We start from the raw sequence: 21,533 nt of genomic DNA on the forward strand, positions 1-21,533 counted from the left end.
GTGACAGGAATAACTAAGTTGGAAGGCTATGTTAAAAGATGCTGCTACAATGATGGCTAGAAGAATGATCACATCAACATGTATTAAGAATTAGGATTTTTTTTTTTTTCCATCTGTGTTGCCGAAGGATGCAAGACCATAATCTTGTGGCTGCCACGGGATCACCTGATATGTGGATGCTTGAAGGTTTTGCTTCAGCCTGTCTGTATATGTGTCTCACGTGTAGTCCTACTTTTATACCTGAGCCTTAGAATACTAAGATTTTTAAAGCCTTGTACTTGGATTGATCACATGTAGTTTGGACACGGGGGTAAATTCTGTATTACTGACATAAGATTGTGGGGGTCTCTCCTTGTGCAGTTTGGACATTGGGGCAAGGTTATAGCCTCGCAAGTAGGAGAGATCCAACGCCTCTGCAAAAACCATATTCGTATACTAAGGAAACAGGAAACAGATCTGGCAGATCGGATGACTTATTGCACTCCCAACTTTTTGAACGTACCCCTATTGGTTACTATCACTTCCAAAAGGTAACCATTATACTAAAACGTTTCATTTAATAGCTAAGCATGTTTGTCTAGATAGAGAGATTCAGGAGGTAAGAACCATATTACAAGAATTTAATAAGCTTTCCAGCTAAAAAACAGACCATGAATGAGATGCAACGGATTCATTCACCTTTTTTGTATCATGATAAATAACAATGAGCAAATAAATTTATAGTTAAACCCAACCAAACATTTAGTTCTGCAACAAACCGGGCCATGGCCCATCCAACCACCTATGAACCAGAAAGTTGTCTTGAGACTTCGATAAATCAATCATACATAATATCATAATGTCAAAATAAAATAGGAAGAAGCTACAATTTACAGTACACACTAAAAGGAGAGAAGTCCAAAACAGGTCTTGGAAAGATCAGGAGCATCAATGATATTGATTCCAATACCCAGTGCAGGTCCGATGTTTACTTGACCAAGTAGCCAACCAGGATGCTAAGGAAACCAACCAGCACCACATGTAAGAACGAGAAAGCACCAGCACCACTTTTGTTAATTTCTTTCTTCAGTAGATCCTGTCAAATGTGGTTATGACATTATGACAAGGCATAGCAAGTATGAACCACAATTTTATTGAGAAGACAGAAAAGCTGGATGTAGGAAAGTGATGTAATGCATAACCAGTTCATCACAGAGAATTTCCTTTTCATTTTCCTGATACATTAACTTTTCAACCAAGGATGCAAGTTGCACTTGCAAGTTGCAAGCCAGAAAAAGTGTACTGAAGAGTTCAAACAGAAAATACCCAAAACAGGGTAACCCGCATGAGTATAATCATTGACTTAACTACGTACATTTCTTAAGGAACTAGAGTTTCCTTATACACATAACAATCAAATCCAGGATGTGAGTGTACAGTTCATCCCAAGCCCATCCCTCCACCACTAGGCTCTACCCTGACGGGTAATTAAATGTGTCTTAGCAATCTCACTAAAAATGTGTTTACATTAACATTACATGGACATATCAAGTCAGGGAAGAACATAGAAGTCAAGGGATAGGCTCAGGATGGACTGTACACTCAGCCATCCTGGATTTGATTCCGTCCTAAAAGTTCTACTGAATTAACTGATAAACAGTTTTGATGAGTGGGTCATGTACCTGGGGTTTACTCCCCAAGGCCGGGTCCAATAGGCCCAGCCTAGGTGAGGTTCCATGTCATCAAAAAACTTATTTTTAGCTAAGTGAAATAGGATCTTCAAATGAAACAATTCATGCAGGGACACATAACAAAACAAATAACAGAACAAATCATATTCAACACAAGCAATTCAAATCTGAACTACTAGGAGAACTGCAGGAGTGAAGAGATAATTGACACTATATAACACCCAAACAAAATCAATACCAGTTCCCTATGTAGATTCTGATTTTGTTGCAATGCAGAAGTTTTCTCCTCAGTCAACCTGGAAATTATTGACCAAGCCTGAAGAAAAAAGATGCATTAGTCATTTCCATGAAATGACTACAATCAAGAACAACCGGCAAAATAATAAATAGGTGTTTATAAAAACTCTAAGCAAAATTAAATGAGGCCACAGAGTTACATTAATAAATGGGCCAGGATAAGAGCAAGAGTTCTAAATCGCCAAGGTACACCTCTGACCTCATACTTAAATTACTTTATTTAAGTCATAAAGTCCCTCCGATGCTTGAGGCCTGGTTGAAAATATCCCATGAGGTGGATGACACCCAGAGAGACAGACCGGGCTACCACCTTCAATATTTCACAGGAGATGCCTTTCCCGGCACAACTAAGATAAAAAGAGCCTGGTTGAAGAAGTATAGTTTCCTAGAATAACTCCTAACCACAATAACAACTCTTTTACTAAAATGTCTCCAAATCAATTGCAATAGATGGGTGAAGGTTCCAACACCCACCTGCTAGGTCCTAAGTTCCAAAGCAAAATTTCTGTTTATTCTGGACCAGGCACAAATGCAATGTTAAATGGTAGTCACAGTCCGCAATCATCACAATTTTCCATTCGAATGAAGTGCCCCAATCAAATCAGTCTTGCCACAGTACTACCTACAGGCTTACACATTTTCATGAGGTTGTCAAAACCCTATGCTAGCTTCTTGCCACTTTTTCTCAACATCTAAGGACATTCAACAATGAACCTCAAGAAAGTATCAAGTAGACAGCGTGTCTGCCCTGGAGAATGATGGCTATCAACAAATGGTTATATATTGGCAATACCAATTAAGTGACAACCAATCATGGAGAAAGGAAAATATAAACTGAAGCGTTAACAGAATTAAACAAAAACGCTCATAAACTATTAGAGTGAACTGTACAGTGTCATTAAGTATGACAATAATTTGTCACAAGAGGGTAGAGGGGCATTTCACCTCTGAAGACTTCTCTTTAGGGTCCTCTAAAGATCTCGATACCTAAGTTTACAACATTTAAAAACATACCAAACCAAAAGAAAACCAAATTGGCTGTTAGTGTCTCCATCAAAACTTTTAGAATATTTTTGAAAAAAATGTAAAGCAAAACAAAAGGAATAAGTTTCAATAAGGCAGAACGAAAACACTTACAGCATCAAACAATAACTGATTTTGATGCCCATTCTCAAGCACTGATGATCTGGGAGGAGAACCTTCTACAGATTCTTCGGGGACAGGTGATGGGGGATTTGCAGGAACGTAAATGACCCTTAACTTAAACTCTTCCACAACCTTACCATCCTCTTTGTTAAACTAAAAAACCAGCACACTTCATCTGAGTCAATGAAAGAAAAAACTCAAAACACAGAACAGACATAAAGAAGGGGAGCGGGGAAGCCATGGCACCATTTCCTGGGTAATGTCTTTTGTGATTGCACCATCCAGTGCAACAACACTTTGAAGTAGAAATTTGTCCTTGCACTGCAAATCAGGGGGTGCCTCTTTTGGAGCTTGCATTGTAACTTCCAGAATACATGCCAACAAAATTAGATGGATAGAGACAAGTTACAACTCTTAGAACCTAGTGATAAGATTTTCAAAATTCAAATTTGAGCAATATATTTTGTAAACAGATATAAGCATTTACGTACCCACACACATTCTCAATTCTAAGTGGAAAAACTATGACACATAATAAACAAATTTTAAAAACAAATGGCATAAAGGACCACTAACTAAAGTTACAAGTAAGTATTTACCGGTAACATTGCATGTGGTTCGAGGCAAAAGTACACCAACATTGGGACGGACACAATATTTTTTGGGGTTGGTTGTTTTAACCTAATCAATAGCAGGAAGTAAATTAAACATAATGACTTGATCGTATATCATAGATAAACCAGATAAAATAAACAGTGTTGAAAATTCAGAAGGAAACTACCTTGAATGCCACGTATTTATCTGTTTTATTGGTCAATTGTAAAGAACACGAACTCTGTTTCTTCAATTCAACTTTACCATCACGTGTCAACCAAAAAAGAAGACCCAAAATCAGAAACAATTTAAACAAACACATTACATAAGTCTCAAAGAGTAAAACTGACATCACAAACAACTGGACCAAGCAGTAAACATAAATAGCATAATGCCTACAGATACCGAAAGAAAACTAAAACTACTATTTTGGCCCAATTCAGGTGACTATAAATATTTTAAAAAAAAAGTCTTTTATTCTGTTTTCCACAATTTTCTCTCCAAACAAAGCCAGGACGACGAAACCGACCAGAAACACGTCGCCTATCAATTAAGTAGATAAGCTCACATGAGGATGAAAAACACCGCAAATTATACAATTCATGATATTATCTTCACCCTCCATATTTCTTGGCAACCAAGCAGAGAAATAGGGTAAATAGGAGTACGGAAAAACAGTGGCAAACTACGCCCCGTCGAACAATTTGCTAAATCATCAATGAGTTTTCGGTATTCCTATTAAGCCAAATGAGCCAAAAACATGACATGCAAGTTTTTCTCTCATATTTTCTAGATTTTCTACGGGACAAAAAAATGTAAAGTAGACTGATAGAAAAGAAATTAAGCAAAAGAAAAAACAAACACTTACACTGGAATTTGAGTTCTGAAGGGTGAATGTTTATAAGATCCCCAGTACCCATGGCTATGAATCCAAAAAGGAACTATATTTACTTCTCCCAGACAGAACGAGATATGGGGGTTTCGGAGAATGAGAATGAGATATATGATCGGTCGAGCAAAAACGGATAGCAGAAAACTGTTTTCGTGATTTCAAAAATAAAGAGAGAACGTTACAAGACTCTGATTTTTAATTGGAGTGTTCCATTTGTGCGTTAATCGGACGGTGGTGCATTGGCTGTCACCAAGACTTCGAACAGAGATTTTTTATTGACGAAAAGGCACCTTAGATTTTCAAATTTATTATAAGATGTGATATGAGGAGAGGATGTTGAAGAAGGGCAGACTGGTAAAAAAGGAAATCAGCAGAAAGTTCTTAATTGTGGCAATTTGTGGACGCGAGGCCCGACCGGACAATGACAAATGGGAGCATCTTTGAAAAGTCACCTGCATCATCATGTGGACATAAGAAGCATAATATAACGTTGTTTTTATGAAAAATTCAAGTTATAGTATTTACTTTACGCAAAAATTCTCAAAATATAATGAGTATGCAAGCAGGACGTCTTTGAAAAATACAAGTGCATGTTCTGTCTGTGTGACTATGTTCCAATGTTTTCTATTCCTGACGTGTTTATGAAAACAAAAATGATAAATAGGTTGGTTTTGATTCAGAGATGAATTAAATAAAATATTATTAGAATATTATTTTTAATATTATTACTATTTTAAAATTTGAGAAAGTTGAATTATTTATTATATTTTGTATAAAAATTTAAAAAAATTATAATGATGAGATGAATTGAGCTGAATTTCGAATCTAAACGAGACCCGATTGGATCGTATATACGACATGGGCAAGATTTTTACTTAAATCATAGCTTTATTCTATAAGAAATGTTTTAATCACAAGGTAATTCCTGTAAATATGACGTGGTATATTAGGTTTTGAATTTTTTTATTATAAAATAAATCTTATAAACTCATAAATTGACACGTGTTCTTCCATTCTCCCATATTCTTACGTCTATGACTTGACTGAATTCGTTTTACACCCTATTTTTTAGATAATTGCATACTCATGAATTTTCGCCCTAGTACGTGTCGAGGAATAATAATCTCACATTATTTATGGATAAAATCTTAAACATATTTATAAGGAATGATCAATCATTTTTTATAGAACCGATTTTATAAGATAAGTTTGATCCATAAATTTTTTTATGGTATCAAAGTCTACCATAAGACGAATGAGGGCCTACATTACTTATCCCGTGACAAAGATCTAGAAAAAATACTAGACTACACGTGAAGGAAAGTGTTGAGAAATAATCTCACATTACCTGTAGACAAGGTCTTGAAAATGTTTATAAAGAATGAACAACTATCTCTTGTAAAACTGATTTTATGAAATGAGTTAGGTTCATAAATTTTTTTAGTGCATGCCTTGTGTGCATACGCATACATGTCATTTCCATCCATCGGCTGGCTAGCTCCTCCGTTCATGGTGTGTAAGCCATATAATATATGTCCCTCCTCAAGCGTGCGTAGATCCAATATTACTGATCTTAAATCATTCACTTCGATCAGTTCCAAATCATGTCTTAGACATTAATTCACAAGTAACTCTATATATATATATATATATATATATATATATATATATATGTACTTAGAGAGATCATCATCTCACGTAAGATTTTTTTATGGGAGAAAACAAAGAAAAAAACATTACCTCCTCTATCTACAATTTCCTATCAAGTAAGTAAACTCTAGTGGCACGTACGATATATGGTCGTTAAATGTGCATGCATATAAACGATCCCAATTATTATTACGTGGTCCAGCCAGCTTGTGTGTAACCTGAATATACCTCTAATAATAACCATATACTACCTAGCTAGCTAGTAGTACTGATGAGTGATCGATGACATTCTAAGAACTGCAATATTTTTGCAGATACCACGTTGCATGCAGAAAGGCTCGAGATCGGGCTGGCTAGCTATATGCATGAATAAAAACTACACTAAATACAACATGCGTCTACTGTCTAGCAAAAGACACCAACAAAAGCCATTATGGTACCTGATACGTATCAGATAGCGAGGCCATAAAATGCCAAAATTCTTGTCCTTTTTTTGTTTATTGCAGTTGAAGAAATGAGCAATAACAACGAGAGAGAGAGAGGGAGAGGGGTACGAAGGGAGCATCAGGAGGCCATTCTCGTGGCTTTTGATCACTGCATGAAGTAGTAGTACTTCACAACAATACGAAACCTTTCTTCAAAATTCTGTACAAGACAAAAAGGACATCAGCCAGATAATGGATCATCATCATCGCAATGGGAAAAATAAAAACAAAAATACTAGTTTGCTGGCCACTTGTTTTTCTTTTTCCTTAATAAATGTTCGAGAATTTCAGAAATGGGGGGGTCAGAGAATCTTTCCTCTGTCATTGGATATCATTCATGTGTAGTGTTTTGGATAGAAATCCATTGGATTAGATTGTGAACTCATGCTAATCTAACTGTTTGTTCTGGGTTGATAAGTAGATGATTAGGACCCATCATTACAACATCTACATAAAATCCCTTCAGAGGATCAGTATATCTTAAATATTCCTATTTATGTATTTGGAACAATAATAACACGAATAAACCAAAAAAAAAAACAATAGGAGAAATTATATACAAAGGTAAATTTCGAACTACTAAAGATGTCTAATCCCAACAAATTAAAAAAGAAAGCTGATAGTTGGTTTGGATAGTAAGATAAAATAATTTTATATGAATTAAATAAAATATTATTACAATATTATTATTATTTTGAGATTTAAAAATGTTGAATTATTTATTATATTTTATATAAAAATTTTAAAAAATTGTAATAATAAGATGAGATGAAACGTAACTGTAAGCATAAAAAGGGAGCCAACTTTAAAATAAAAAGAGGAATTATGTTATTATTGTCATATAGACTCCGCATTTGATGAAATTGAATAATAGTATTGATAATAGTCAAAGTCTTCATGACTTCTCAAATGTAGAGACATTGGGAGGAAAAACAGTAAGTAAATTATTAGCAAAACCATTGCTTTCACATTTTTGTCACCATCCTGTTCTAGGGAAGAAGGAAATTTTTTTAAAAAAATAAAAGAAAGAGGAAAGAAAACAAATTAAGAGGATACGCTGTCGATTTTGCCATTCTAGGACCATCCATTTAAAATTGGATGGATGCCATCTTCCACTCTTTCAAATTTGCATTGGTTCCTCCTAATTGAACCCACCACCTCCACCAACCCCTAGTTTCTATGAAAAATGTGGTTCCCCCTCCTCCTATTAGTTGCTCCATCATCCATGCACCCTTTCTATGGTTGGAAACTTGAAATTTGAAAATGAATGCAAACCATTTTATTGTAAAATTTTTTATAATTATAAAAAATACTTCTCAATATAAATATTTTTGTTATACTAATTGATGTGCTATGCGTCCACATAAACTATATGCTTATTTTGTTTTAATAAGTAGACTTGTAAATGAATTTTTAATAGAAAAATTCTATTCTTAAGCCTCATACACCACACACCAACATTTTTATGATTTCTTTAATTTTATTCTCTTACTAAATATGTAGTATATGAATTATGAGTAGAATAATTCAATTATTTTAAGAATAATAAAACCACAAAAAACTTTAAAAAAATTTTAAAAAAATTTTGGTGTGTGGTGTATGGACTTATGAATAGCAATGGTCTTTTTAATATACACATCAATGTCATCAAGTATATTATATATATATATATATAATATACTTGATATGCAAAATCAAGTATATATATACACATCAATGTCATCAATGTCATCGAGAAAGACCCAAAATCAGAGTTATGCAATACTAGAACTCTTTAAACAAATTATATAAACCCCATATACAAGGGACTAGAAAATATAACAGGAAACTTTTGTCGGTATTGTGAATCTATAAAGGGCCCAAAAAAAGAACCAATCCATCCACCACCTAGAGAAGAGAGAGTTTCTTCAACAAAACTGGGAGATTTTTCCTAATATCCTGAAATTAGTCTAAAGGAAACAAATAAAAGCTGCCAAATTCATCATCCCAAACCCTCCCTAAATCTCTCCCATTCCATATCGGCGGCGAAATTCAATAAAGCGGAGATCTTTGTGGAGTCCCTTTTCTCCGGTTCATCAAACTGGCCGAACTTTCGGATACGGGTGAAAATACAGGTCGACATGCCGCCCGATATGCAGACAGGCTACTCCTCTTCTTCCTCACTATCTCGGTTGTGGCAGTACTACCAAGCGTCTTGCAGTCCATCCCACCGTATTCGCCCGATCCAGACGAGGTACGGCTCGAACCGGCCGGTTCAAGAACCGATTCAGGTGTCATCGAACCGTCGTCTAAACCCGGTGCGGGTAAGGACAAGGATTTGAAGTCGGAGAGGTACTCCGAAATCCCACCTTTCGTTCGAATGTGATAATCAATCTGTAACAAAGAAAAGGGAACAGTAAGTAAGAAATGAGAGAAACCCAGGTGAGAATTAAAAATTGAAATGGGTGTAAGAGAATTGAGGAAGAGCGAGACTTGATTGGGACTTGTGTGTAGGAGCCAGAAGAGAACAAATGGAAAACTGCAGACGTTTCGTCGTCGTTGTACACGAGAGACAGACAGAGAACAAAGTGGGAAAATTGATGTGGAAAAAAGTGAAAGAACTCAAAAAGAGTACGAGATGAGAAGTTGAGGCAAGGTGGAGAAGAAAAATTAAGTGAGAGAGAATTTGGGTATAGCGTAAAAAGGACCTTGCAGGAGAGGGAGCAGAAGAGGTATGGGTCCTGCAGACTTCTGTCACAGGAACTGCAAAAGTTGCCGGAGCCCCTGAAGTTCCTTGTCTGTGGCCTTTGGTGCAAAAACACTACCTTTGCACTGTTGGTTGTGTATGACTGTAAAGAGACAGAAGGTGAGACTAAGCAAATTAATAATAAAAAATAAACAACAAAAAATGGCTATGCAGTATTCATTCAACGTCAGTGTTCTTCATTTCTCATGGTAATTAACTCTTCAGTTCCTTTGAAGCTTTTTCCACAGGCATTTATCCATAAATTTCCCGGTATGCAGAGGAGAAAAAAGGGAAGGAAAGGTCAACACAAGAAAATTGGAACAAGCACGAGGAACACAAACAAGGGGTTCCTCTAATCTTCAATTTTCTAACTTCAAGTTCAACAAAGTCATACTCCTCTGAGAAACCCAACAAGGAAAAGAAGAAAAAGAAAACACCTGAATTAACTCCTGTGTTTACTATTTCTTTTATAAATAAAAAACGTGGTTTTTTGGCGTTCCATCTTCATTTTTAGGTTCTACATCGCAATATTCGCCGGTAGAGGATGAGATGACAGTTTCAATAATTTACTTACTTGAACAAAGGCACAGTCCATCAACTTCGCAGCATCATCCAACCTTATAACATCGTGGTAAACATACCTTCTTATCTGAAAGCGCCAGCATAAAGGATTTCAGTTCAACATTAAACAAAGGTAACGAACTAAAAAGAAGTTTTCAGACGGAAAATTTTGAAAGGAGATTGTAAGGAATTTTCAGAGATCGTGTTGTGGTTGAATTTTGAAAGCAGAAACCTGCAAGATTCGGTGAGAACGGTGAGGGGACAAGCAGTGAGGGCAGAGACTGGTGCAACAGTCCAGGCAATAGACGTTCTTTTCATTCTTCTTGGCCTCTTCATGAAGTATGCATGCGTTGTAGAACTTCTCTGTTAGAAGGACTTCAAGCCACCGAGGTAGAAGATGGGAAGCAATAAGCTGAGAAAACTAGAAGCATAACAAATGAAACTAAGCTACTAATTTTCTGAAGAATACGGGAGAAATATAACAGCAAACGAGATAGAAATCCTTACCACCATGTTTTCTTTAATTTTGCTATTGGTTTCGATTTTAATGAGAGAGAGAGAGAGTTTCACGGTCAGGGTTTCATTTCACGAAGATATTGGTGTACACCCCCATTGAGAGAGAGAGAGAGAGAGAGAGAGGGGGAGAGATGTGCAGGAAAAGGGCAACGGCGCCTGGCTATTCACACAAGTATTACTGTTACCGATGAAAGCGCAGTAGAGAGAGAAGGGTTGGCCTCATTTAAAGAAGAGAAGGATTGGGACACTATCATACAATCTACACTAATTTATTGCGCAAGGATTAGAAGATGAACAATAAAAAAAGCAGAGATAACAAAACTCAAATCAACATGTTAAATACTTTTCCTTTCCCAATTGCTGTTTACTAAAAGCCCACGTCCCAAGAACCCTAAAACTCTAACCAAATGGTTCTTTATGAATGGCTGGGTAGATGGGTCTTTCTCTCACAGCCTGTGCTAAGTGCTAAGTGACAAGACAAGAAACAGTGACTTTTTCTCGTTCTCGGTGGAAAACGGTAAAAAGTAGCGAGAGGGAATAGAGCTTTGAAAATGGCCACTTTTGAGTACCAGTTTTACCCATGAGCTTTACACACTGTGCCCAAATCATCCTCAAATTAAAGGTAAAATGTTATGTGAAAGAGGAATTTATGGGTGGCAAAAATTATTTAATTTGATAAATCATATTGCAATGTATTTCAATTATAGTCTTATCCACTTATATAAATTCTTTGTAATAGGAATGACAATTTGTATGTTGGTTTTGAATTTCATTCCCCATATATTTGACTGTTTTTAAGTTGAATTGCGTCCATTCAGAGTGCCTCATGTACTGCTTTGTACTTTGTAGTTCGCACCCAACCATTCCACTAGTGGAACAAATAAATATTTGAATCAACTCTTTGAAATAACTTATATGTATTTACTTGTTTTGTAAAGTTCATTTTATATTTAGATCAATATACAGATGAATAGATTTAATATATTATATCAAATCACGTTAATTTATAATTTTTTTTATTTTTTTATATAAAATCAATCCAACTCTTCTCTAATTTAAATTAAAAGCCCCCTTAGATGGTTTATTCACTCCTAATAGTAAGGTAAGGTTGTATTTGAATGACTTTGACTTTTAGGCTTATAAGAGCACTCTCATTAGAATAGTTAAATTAAAGTACATTTTTTATGAATATAAGATGAATTTAACTTTTAGCTATTCCATTTATATAAATCTCCACATTGGAATAGCCATTTTTTCATTATATGACAATAAAATAATATAAGATGAATTTAATTTTAACTATTCACATCAAATCTCCAAATTGAATTATCCATTTATTCATTATATAGTAATGAGTAATTAATAATTTTGAAAATTTTTTAATTTTTTTAATTATGAATTTATTTTATTTTATCATATTTTACTATTTATAATATTATATATTAATTTGTAATTGTATTCTAATTATATTTTTTCAATTGTCATTTAAAATGGAGAGAGAAATAATTAATATTAAAAGGAAAGAGAAAGAAATAATATAAAAAGGATTTGATGAATGAATAGTGTGTTCTAAATTTGAAAATTAGTTTGGATATTACTGTAGCTAATTCAATGTGAGCAATTTATCCACCTAATAGCTAAATTCTCATTAGATTTAACTTTTAGCTAATCCAATGAGAATGCTCTAATTATCCTAAAAGTAATATTGTACTGGAATCAGGACCTTGACCCTTTATTCATGATTTCGTTCGCCTTTTATTTGATTTACCCTGCTTATAATATTGTACTGGAATCAGGTCCCTGGGATTGAACCTCAAAGAATCCCCCTTTATAATCTTGTTTTACCCACTAATATATCTATCTTGCTAAAAAAAGGCTTTTACTGATCAGGGTTCTTTCATGCTTGGCTTCTTCAGGAAAAAAGACAAAAAGATATTAAAAAAAAAAAAATACATTTAAATTCAAGTTCAAGTTCAAGTTAAGAGTTCTGATATTGAATTAATTAAATGCCAGTCAAGTAAAAAATATAACTAAGTTTTACTTAAATCAACTGTATTGAATTAGCTAAAGTTTTTTAAGTGAAACTCTGACTATAGTAAATGAAAAGGGAAATTCAAACTTTGTGAGTTACTGTTCATGGATCAAATCCATATTTTATTGACAAATAATCTGATTTTATTTTGTATTTACATTGTGGGGTGTATGATTTGGATTTAATTTCCAAACTTTTGATTAATTCTAATATTAACACTAGTTAAAAAATATTAATTACCTAATTTAATGTGAGGTTATACTCAAATTGGCTTTGACTTTTAGGCAAAATATCTAGTTTTAGCCAAATTTTGACTTTTAAATTTAGCTAGACTTATGTCAATCCTCTAAAAAAGAACACAAAGTCGCAAACATACACAGTCAGATTAAGCTTGATCTGAACGGTTGGTTTCATTTGCATAAAGAACAACGTGAAGTTCATGGTTGGAGTGCTCCGGAGCTCATCCTCACTTCATCTACTTCTCAAACTTACATAAAAAAAAGAGAAATTAAAAAAAAAAATGAAGAAAATCGTGCTTTCTGAAACTTTAATGCTAGAACACAGCTACTACACCTACACTGCAACACCTTAAGATCAGGCACACGTTTGTCTACATATCTGGTCGTGCTTTTCAACTAGCTATGCAAGTTGTCCCATTCTGACCTTAGTAATCGTGATCAATCAATAGTGGCAATGCATACATTATAATAATAATATAAATTATATTCTGCATCAACCGTTATATCAGTCAAGACTCAAAAACATATTTTTTCATTTTCCATTTTTTTTTTATCGCCTTGCTATGGAATATGTACAGTAGACCTTGGTAGTCCAGACTCCAGAGTTACAAAATGATTAGAGATGATGGTAGGGGGTAACAGTGGTAATTTAGACAAGACAATGAGATTAGCAAAGAGAGGGTGGGGTGCTTGGTGCCAACTTTCTTGAGGAGCAGACAAAAGAGGGGTTAGGCATTGGCGTGTGACCGTACGCAGCGCTCAGCAGCAGCAACAGCACTCGGCAGCCTAAAGCCAGAGCCACGCAGCTCTCTGTCTGAGCACAGCAGCCCCGACCTCATCAGCTCCAGATAACAATAGCATACATATCACATCCCACAGGTTCTTGCCTCCAACCCCGGGATCTCCTCTTTTATTGCGTGAATTGACTAAAAGTCAGCCTCTTTTTTAGCCATGTTTAGCTTATAGCTCCTTTAGACTCTTGTCGAGGTTGATTTGTGACCACACAGCAGCAGTGAGGCTCCTGCTTTAGTTGGAGCAAAATAAGTTCTCTTTCGATTGTTCAAAAAAATTGCCTAAAAAAAAAGGTCAAAGATACTGATATCTTCGAGCAGTAGCATGGAGTTGTGTAACAAGCCAAAATATGAAATGGCACGGAGTTGTGTAACACTATTCTTGGCTCAATACCCCTCCATTTGGGCGCAAAGTTTCGAAGATCTGCCCCAATAGATCTCACGATTTTTACCATGGTTGGGCCGGAAGAATGGTTTGAAAGTCCATCTGTTTCACGATAGCGTTTAGGTTTCTAGGCCCTGATCTATTCTTTCCTAGTTGGGTTTAGCCCACCTAAAGTACCGAAACTTGAAAAAAGTAAGACATGACGTTTATCCCTTTACATTGAAGGTCAACGTAGTTAGACCTCCGAGGCTGCTGCTGCATGCATGCATATCAATTCGACTAGCAGTTTATCCTGCATTTGAAATTTTGAGTTGAATTGGATTGATTTGAATTCTTTTTGAATAAAAGTGAATTGAGATGATTAATTGAGTTTTGTGAGATTCATTTAAGATGAGTTTAAAATATGTTTAGATATTAAGATGAGTTTAGATATATTTATGAGAAGTTATAAAATTATTGGGATTCACAATAAATATCTATTGTTTACTGACATTATTATCTCCCCACAGTACGCCAAACTTGCAAAAAAAAAAAAAAAAGTTTTCTACACTTCATAATGGCGCAAGGATTAAGGAACAAATATCATACTGTGGGTTTGAGTTGTTAGGCCCAATAACACATGTCAATGAGTAATGCACTTGAAATGTATTGTCTAGCCGATGTCGATTGTCAGCTCATGTCTGGGGAACCATAAAGTCCCTTTCGGTAGTTGCCAGTGCTATTTACATGGGGCCCAGTCAACGAGTTTAAGTTGAACTGCACTCATTTGTGTGTTTGGATGTCCAGATCAGCTTAAAATTGAAGTGCAGTACATCCAAGCAAAATCTAAAAGAAAAACCATCAACATAAGGTAAATCAAGCTTAGTCCAAGAAAATAAAAATCAATTCAGGTTGAGTTGAGAGCAAAAAATATCTGCCAAAACATGTATTTCAATCAAATTTGGAAAACAAATCCAATTTCTCATGAACATGAGAGTGTATGAAAGCTTTATTAATGATGTTTATAAGGTTTTTTTTTTTTTTTTTTTCCTAAAAGCTGGTATAATTTTCAAGTTAACGATCTCTGTCCTCTTTAAAGAAAAAACTGAAGCAATAACTAGGGAAGCTTGGGTTAATGTAAGGATGGAAAGGCAGGCAGATAGATATTTCAAAATCCACAACAATGTAGAGCTTCCTGAATTCTTTTAACAAAAAGTGCAGAAATTTTCTCACCAATGGAAAAAGGTTTGCAAAAAGTTGTGTGGAATAGGTCAATATCACAAGGTTTAAAAGAAATAAAAAATCTTCACAACCTCCTAACACTTCACATTCAATATTATTTTTAATTTTTATTATTTTTTTATCAAATATTTATTATATGAATAATGAATAAAAAATTTAAAAAAAATAAACTAAAAAAAAATTTAAAAATATTAGAAATTTTAAAAAATATAGAATATGAAATGCGATGAAGATTGTATAGCAAAGCTCTAAAAAAAATCATCAGTACCTTTCTTCATTATTTCCATGCTAGGACCATTTAGGGGTTCTTTAAAAAAACAAACAAACTTGAACAATATTATAGTAGACCCTTAGAGCGGCACGCCCACCACCTCTGTGGACAACATGATTGCTGAGACAAGTTTCACAAAACCTCTGTCTTATGCAACAAATATAGTCGATAATTATGGAGTAGTCAACCATTGTTCTAAGCTCTAACAATATAGTATTAAGATATATAACAAATTTCCTTCCTAATCTCACTTTTAAATGACGCCATGATTATTCATAATTAATTTTAAAATAAAAAAAAATTATGCAGAAAAAGTCTTTGAAAATTGGGGTTGTTGGGAGCTTTGACTAGCAGTGGGATCAAAGGCTTTTAGTTCACACTCCCACCAGCTTTCACAGTGTGAAAATTAATCAGAGTACCAAAAAACAAACTGTAACGAGAAAATATAAAACTAAAAAGTAGACAAAGAAAATAAAAAAGAGTTGGAAATGAAAACTCTTATAGATGAATAAGTTAATAAATTATATTACTTTTGTCCTCTATCACTGATTTCTTGGCCCGAATGTCTCACTCCCAGCTAGTTCCCACCTTGATTCCATATAGAAACCTGCCCAACCCTGATCTAGAGACATTAGCTTTATCACATTTTATTTCTTTGCAAAATGTTTCATTGTTCCTCAAATACAAAAATCATGAACCCTCTTCTAATTTGTAAATAATTCTTTTAGCTATATATAGGAGCATTCATCATATAAAAAAAATATTCATAGCCAGGTATTTATGATAAAAACGACAATTTGTTACTATAAGTTAAAAAGTGAAACTAAAAAGAATGGTAAGTGTTGCGTAAAGTTTCATATTGGATGGGTAATTAGTCATTATGGGATACAACACATGAAAAATTATTTTTATCAGTCACTATTCGTTATTTCACATCCTCTATAAAAAGAAAAAACTATATGTGTAAAGTGTAAAAATAAATAGTAATTGATGCATAGAATTTTCATAACACATATAATCATTAATAGTTCTTCAACGGTACTTCGCTATGTTGGATAGGTGACTCATGAACATGTTGTACGTATATATATATATATATATGTGAATATATGAGGGTTCTGTCTCACATTGATTGTATACTAATTAATAAGAGATTAATCTTGTAAACAAATTAGGGAGACTTGTTATTTCTCTTATATTTCTATTTTTTTTTTCACTTTATTAATATATCTAATTTTCCTAAATTCTAGCCTTGGTTCTTTGGTTGGTAGTTGGAAAGGTGGGATCATGCCTTAAGTCGTGAAGAGTTCCACTACCAAGTGTCTACCTAAAGCACTGCATATATATGATTTAAAGGTGGATAAAGCAAGCACGATCTCATTCTAAAATACACTTCCTTCAGGGTACGAAATTTGGCATGGAAAGCAACTTTATCAATCTGACTGACTCTGAGGACAGAAAAACACACTGGAGTGACAAAAAAACACAGGTCACAACTCACATATATTTACCAAGAAACCCCTAAAGTGGCACCAAATTAATGCCCCCCCTGATTTTATGCCATCATGGTTATCTTATATATATGGCATCCAATTTTACATTGAGAATAGATTATCATATCTTTATAAACAGCTTTTAAAGGTTTACTGTGGGACAGTGGGTGCTTCATACAGTACACTATCACGGTCAAGTGGTCAACTAACTAAAGCTGAAGCCAGTAAAAATAAAAAAAATGGTCAACTTTCCAACACCAACATTTTGTTACATGACCAGGCGTTCCATTGGCCAGTAGTAGGTATTAATCACCGTAGCTGTCACTTTAGTTTTTACTCTTATTACCGTTAATCAAAAGAACTCAAAAAGTCAAGGGGCCCCTCCTAAAAAATGAAAATAAAGGAGGACCCCAAAATTAATAAACAAAATAAAATAGAGCTCCAGAGTCCAGCAAGCGAAGCCGAACCCATGTTGCCTTCCTTCCAAGACATTCAAAGCACCGCGCAACAAGCACGAGTAGTAGTGTAACCCAAGAATTCTCGTTCTCTCTGTTTCTTCCTCTCCTTCTCTGAGAGGGATAAAGAGAGAAGACTCCAATTCCGCTCCGAACAAGACCCCGAGAAAAAACAAAAAAATGCCGGACACGGACGGCTCCTCAAAACCCCCACAAATCTCTGAAATGTTCCAGAAATTTGCCCAGGCTTTTAAGTCCAAGACCATTGAGTTCTTCGCCGAAATCGAACCCGTCGAAGATTCCGATGGCTTTTCGCTTCTTGACTCCGCCGAAGAAGTCATCACTGACCAGAAAGTCGTGGTCATCAAACCGGACCCAATTCGCGGTTCCTCTCTGCCAGCACAGCCGTCATCATCACCACCACAGTCGGTGATAACAAGGCCGTTGAACCCGACCCAGAATATAATTATCAATACCCGGATGACCCAGACCCTGATTTCTTACATTTTTGCAACCGTTTCCTCGTTTGAAGCTTCGTACTTTCAGTTACAGGCTGCTCACGTTCCGTTTGTTGGGGAAAGCGTGAAGGACGCAGATAGAGCTTTGGTCTCACACCTCCAAAGGCTGTCCGAGTTCAAGAAATTCTATAAAGATTTTTGTAGAAACCCGGATTCTGGTGCTGATTTGCCAATTGGGTCTTGCTTGGAAGCTCAGGTGGAAGAGAATCAGAGCAAGCTGCGGATACTCGGGAGCGTATCGAACCGGTTGCAGACAGAGATTGATCAGAAAGACAACCAGGTCTTGGTTTTGAAGAAGAAGTTGGGTGAGATTCAGAAGTCCAATTTGGAATTGTCAAAGAGGTTGTCTGGTAATTTGAATTCATCGTATGAGGTTTTGTTGTCTGTTAGAGTATTTGATTCTATGTTACATGATGCTTGTAGAGAAACACATAGGTTTACAAAAATTTTGATCGAATTGATGATAAAAGCTATGTGGGATTTGGATTTGGCAGCCAATTCTGTCTATTCGGATATTGAATATGCTAAGAAAGGGCATAATCGGTATGCATTTCTGTCGTATGTTTGTTTATTGATGTTCAAAGGATTTGATTTAGAAGGGTTCGGATTGGGTGAGAATGAAATTGCGTGCAATGGGCAGATTTTGAGTTCAGAAAATAATAGAACCTCTTTGAAGCAATTGCTCGAGCACGTATCTAGCAACCCTATGGAGTTGCTAAGTATGAGTCGGAATTGTGATTTTTCTAGATTTTGTGAGACTAAGTATCAGGAGCTTATCCACCCTACCATGGAATCATCCATTTTCAGTAATCTGGATCAAAATGAAACGATATTGAATTCGTGGAGATCACTGAGTGTCTTCTATGAGTCATTTGTCAGAATGGCAAGCTCGATATGGACGCTACATAAGTTGGCCTTTTCGTTTAATCCTGTGGTTGAGATTTTTAAATTGGAGAGAGGCGTGGATTTCTCAATGGTGTACATGGAAGATGTCACAAGGAGATGTATGTTTCCTGGTAAAACTAGATCAAAGGTGGGGTTCACAGTGGTTCCAGGATTTAAAATCGGAAGGGCAGTAATTCAGTCTCAGGTTTATTTAAGTGGCTTGCAATGTACAGAGTAGTAATCCATCGTTCTGGTTATGGAAGTTGTGACAATGGTAATGAACAGAACAGTTAGATTCCATGATCCCAAACCAGCTGTTTTGGTTTTACTCTCACAGGCTTTGTTTTCTGGTCAAGGTTTAGGGATTGAGTTCCATGACTTCTCAAAGAATGTGGAGAGGTTCCCCGACATATAAAAAAGAAAAAGAAAGAATGCACCGCTCCCCTTTTCGCTCTGATTGGGAGAAACTGCTTGAAATACACAGTTATCAGCCTCTTGCTTTTGCTATGCTGCTGAACGGGGGAGCTGCAGGTAGCATAGCAGGCTCTTTTCTGGCTATCTCATGATATGTAGCTGTGATTCGATCTGCTTTGTGAATTTGGTTTTCCTTATTTATGTTTGTTAACTCACATGTAGAGTAAATTGTATAGTACCTTCTTCTTTTTCTCCCCCTGGTTTTTGGGTTCATCTAACAAATAATCATAGTATTTTGACTTTCAAGTGTAAATTGTTACTGCAGGAGAAAATAGACATAATTGTTACATACCCTTTAGAAAAAAGTTTTCTTAGTCTGAATGACAGAAGAAATGTTGGATGTCCACCACCATCTTATCCCAACTTTCTCTCTCTTTGGTACTGCTGAGATGTTGGACTCCTTGTGTTTTCTTTTCAAGTTGGCTTGGATTGAGCTTGATGAAACACTAGAGTGCGTAGATTCTAGACAGCATAGTACTTGTTTCATTTCGACCACCGGCATTATGACCTTGCAGATGATTTGTTAGTGTAAACTTGTATATAATTGTATGCGGCCCAGAGGCTCAAGTTCCTGCTTGGTTGTGACCTTGTTATTATACCCACATGGCCTGGATTGGTAGTCAAGAATTGCTTCAAGAATACTGAGCCGAACTCTTTTGATAGCCAAAACATCAATCTTCAATCTTTTTTGTAGGGGTGCTACCCACACCATACGGTGTGGGGTAGCCCCCTCCCCGCCACCCGCCCCGCATGGGCCGAGGGTGAGGTTTTCACCCCCGACACCCACCCCTGGTGTGCGGGGGCAAGGTACCTCGTCTGGATATTAGGGTGCGGGGGCAGACACCCCCCCTCCCCCCAAACGAAGCTGCTTTTGGGCCCAGAACCAAATTCTGGGTCCATAAATTAGAACATTCGCTCAAACGAGGTGTCAAACGGACATTTAGGGCAGATACTCGCTTGAGCTGACAGTCGAGCGAGTGTCGAGCGAACTCACTGGTTGGCTTCTCGCTTGAGCCAAGGTCGAGCCACAGTCGAGCAATAGTCAAACCAAGTATTTGAAATGACATTTTTAGTAGGAAATCAAGCCAATTAGGTGATTCTTTTTTTCCTCTCTCTTCTTACACATGCAACACCTATTTATCGCTAACACCTATTTAGGGGCTCTTAATACCCTAAACCAAAACGATGCCCTTTTTTTAGATACAAAACGATGTCGTTTTGTGACATGAGATTTTTTTTATATAATTATATATATTATTATTAATATATAATATATGCGGGGTGGGGGAAAATCGGAGCGGGATTGGGCCCCCTCCGTCCCCCGCCTCCGCTAGACACCCTAGATGCAAGCGGGGCCACTTGCCCCCTACATCTATGGCGTGGATCCCCCGCCTTGCCTAGGCAAAGGCGGACCAAATAGAGCGGGGCAGCAGGCTTACGGGGCCTTGTTGCCCACCCTTATTTTTTTGTATCTTAATTTTTCATGGAACTTTTGCGTGCAAGAAATTTGATGGTTAGGTCCTAGTTTTCGTTTTTTTTTTTAAATTTTTTTTAAACGGGTCGTTTTAATTAAGCATGATGTTTGTGTTTAGCTTAACCGAGGTTTTGACTACTATGGTCATTTCCCAACTAATGTTGGGCTTGAAGACGTACATTTATGTACGTGAAGGTCCGACCCAGCTAGCAAAATCGGAGTTGTTCTATATGTGGGCTTTTATACTCATTCAAACAGCATATATAAACCACTAAAAACTCAACTATCCTCGAGCGGCCGAGCCCAATGACATCGGCCGACTTATTAATTTGGGGAGTTCATTTCCAATTTGGTGATCTACTGGAGCCATCTTTTTGTTTTTAATGAAAGTATATATGTGTCTAATTTATAAGATAATAAAAATCCAGTTTAGTTATAATTATGACTGATACCATGCAAGCTGTTGTCTGGTTAGTATAAATCTGTTGATAGTTGTAAGTAATTGTATTTCTTAATTGAAGTACCCATGCCATAAACACAAAAATGGTGCGCGCGTGTGGCTTCTTTATATATATATATATATATATACACACATGTAAAGTTTAGGAGAAATTATATATATATATATATATATTTTTTGTGTCTCCTAACTTATACCATTCTTTTTGCAATCATGTGCAGTACTTCAAGTAGATGTGGAGTATGCATGCTTTGTTAATTAGATGACTGATAACAGAAATGAAGAAAAGAACATGATGC

At 35.9% G+C, this 21,533-nt stretch overlaps 3 protein-coding genes across 4 annotated transcripts; 1 reads left to right on the forward strand and 2 right to left on the reverse strand.

Moving 5' to 3' along the window:
• Nucleotides 1-696: 696 nt before the first annotated feature.
• On the reverse strand, nucleotides 697-4,814 carry LOC109015734 (vesicle-associated protein 1-3-like). The gene is made up of 8 exons (XM_018998200.2): nucleotides 4,576-4,814; nucleotides 3,895-3,965; nucleotides 3,713-3,794; nucleotides 3,360-3,475; nucleotides 3,105-3,266; nucleotides 2,913-2,954; nucleotides 1,909-1,986; nucleotides 697-1,075 (listed from the first exon to the last, which is right to left on the reverse strand). The coding sequence occupies exons 1-8, from the start codon at nucleotides 4,625-4,627 to the stop codon at nucleotides 968-970; spliced, it is 711 nt and encodes a 236-aa protein (XP_018853745.1). The 5' UTR covers nucleotides 4,628-4,814; the 3' UTR covers nucleotides 697-967.
• A 3,668-nt stretch (nucleotides 4,815-8,482) lies between these two features.
• Nucleotides 8,483-10,749, reverse strand: LOC109014933. 2 transcript variants are annotated; one of them, XM_018997427.2, is made up of 5 exons: nucleotides 10,528-10,749; nucleotides 10,253-10,432; nucleotides 10,034-10,108; nucleotides 9,422-9,562; nucleotides 8,483-9,107 (listed from the first exon to the last, which is right to left on the reverse strand). In XM_018997427.2, exons 1-5 carry the CDS (start codon nucleotides 10,531-10,533, stop codon nucleotides 8,766-8,768), a joined length of 744 nt encoding a protein of 247 aa, XP_018852972.1. In that variant the 5' UTR covers nucleotides 10,534-10,749; the 3' UTR covers nucleotides 8,483-8,765. The 2 variants fall into 2 exon arrangements, with proteins under 2 accessions (XP_018852972.1, XP_018852966.1); XM_018997421.2 differs by having other exon boundaries at nucleotides 10,253-10,441.
• Nucleotides 10,750-17,405: 6,656 nt separating this feature from the next.
• Nucleotides 17,406-19,553, forward strand: LOC109015723 (protein GRAVITROPIC IN THE LIGHT 1-like). Its single transcript, XM_018998194.2, has one exon. It carries the CDS (start codon nucleotides 17,604-17,606, stop codon nucleotides 19,062-19,064), a length of 1,461 nt encoding a protein of 486 aa, XP_018853739.1. The 5' UTR covers nucleotides 17,406-17,603; the 3' UTR covers nucleotides 19,065-19,553.
• Nucleotides 19,554-21,533: the final 1,980 nt, after the last annotated feature.

The sequence above is a fragment of the Juglans regia genome, chromosome 14 (genome assembly GCF_001411555.2).
Source record: "Juglans regia cultivar Chandler chromosome 14, Walnut 2.0, whole genome shotgun sequence".
In the NCBI taxonomy this organism is placed as follows: Eukaryota; Viridiplantae; Streptophyta; class Magnoliopsida; order Fagales; family Juglandaceae; genus Juglans; species Juglans regia.

Excerpts from the sequence above, each read along its gene's own strand:
- LOC109015734 (XM_018998200.2), bottom strand. The coding sequence starts at position 4,627 with ATGGGTACTGGGGATCTTATAAACATTCACCCTTCAGAACTCAAATTC. Across the intron at positions 2,955-3,104 it reads ATCAGTTATTGTTTGATGCT|GTATCGAGATCTTTAGAGGA; the intron begins GTAAGTGTTTTC and ends TTGTAAACTTAG. Across the intron at positions 1,987-2,912 it reads CTAAAGAGAAGTCTTCAGAG|GCTTGGTCAATAATTTCCAG; the intron begins GTGAAATGCCCC and ends TTTTTTCTTCAG.
- LOC109015723 (XM_018998194.2), top strand. The coding sequence starts at position 17,604 with ATGCCGGACACGGACGGCTCCTCAAAACCCCCACAAATCTCTGAAATG.
- LOC109014933 (XM_018997421.2), bottom strand. Across the intron at positions 10,109-10,252 it reads GTTCTCACCGAATCTTGCAG|ATAAGAAGGTATGTTTACCA; the intron begins GTTTCTGCTTTC and ends TGGCGCTTTCAG. Across the intron at positions 9,108-9,421 it reads TCTGCTCCCTCTCCTGCAAG|ATTGATTATCACATTCGAAC; the intron begins GTCCTTTTTACG and ends TCTTTGTTACAG.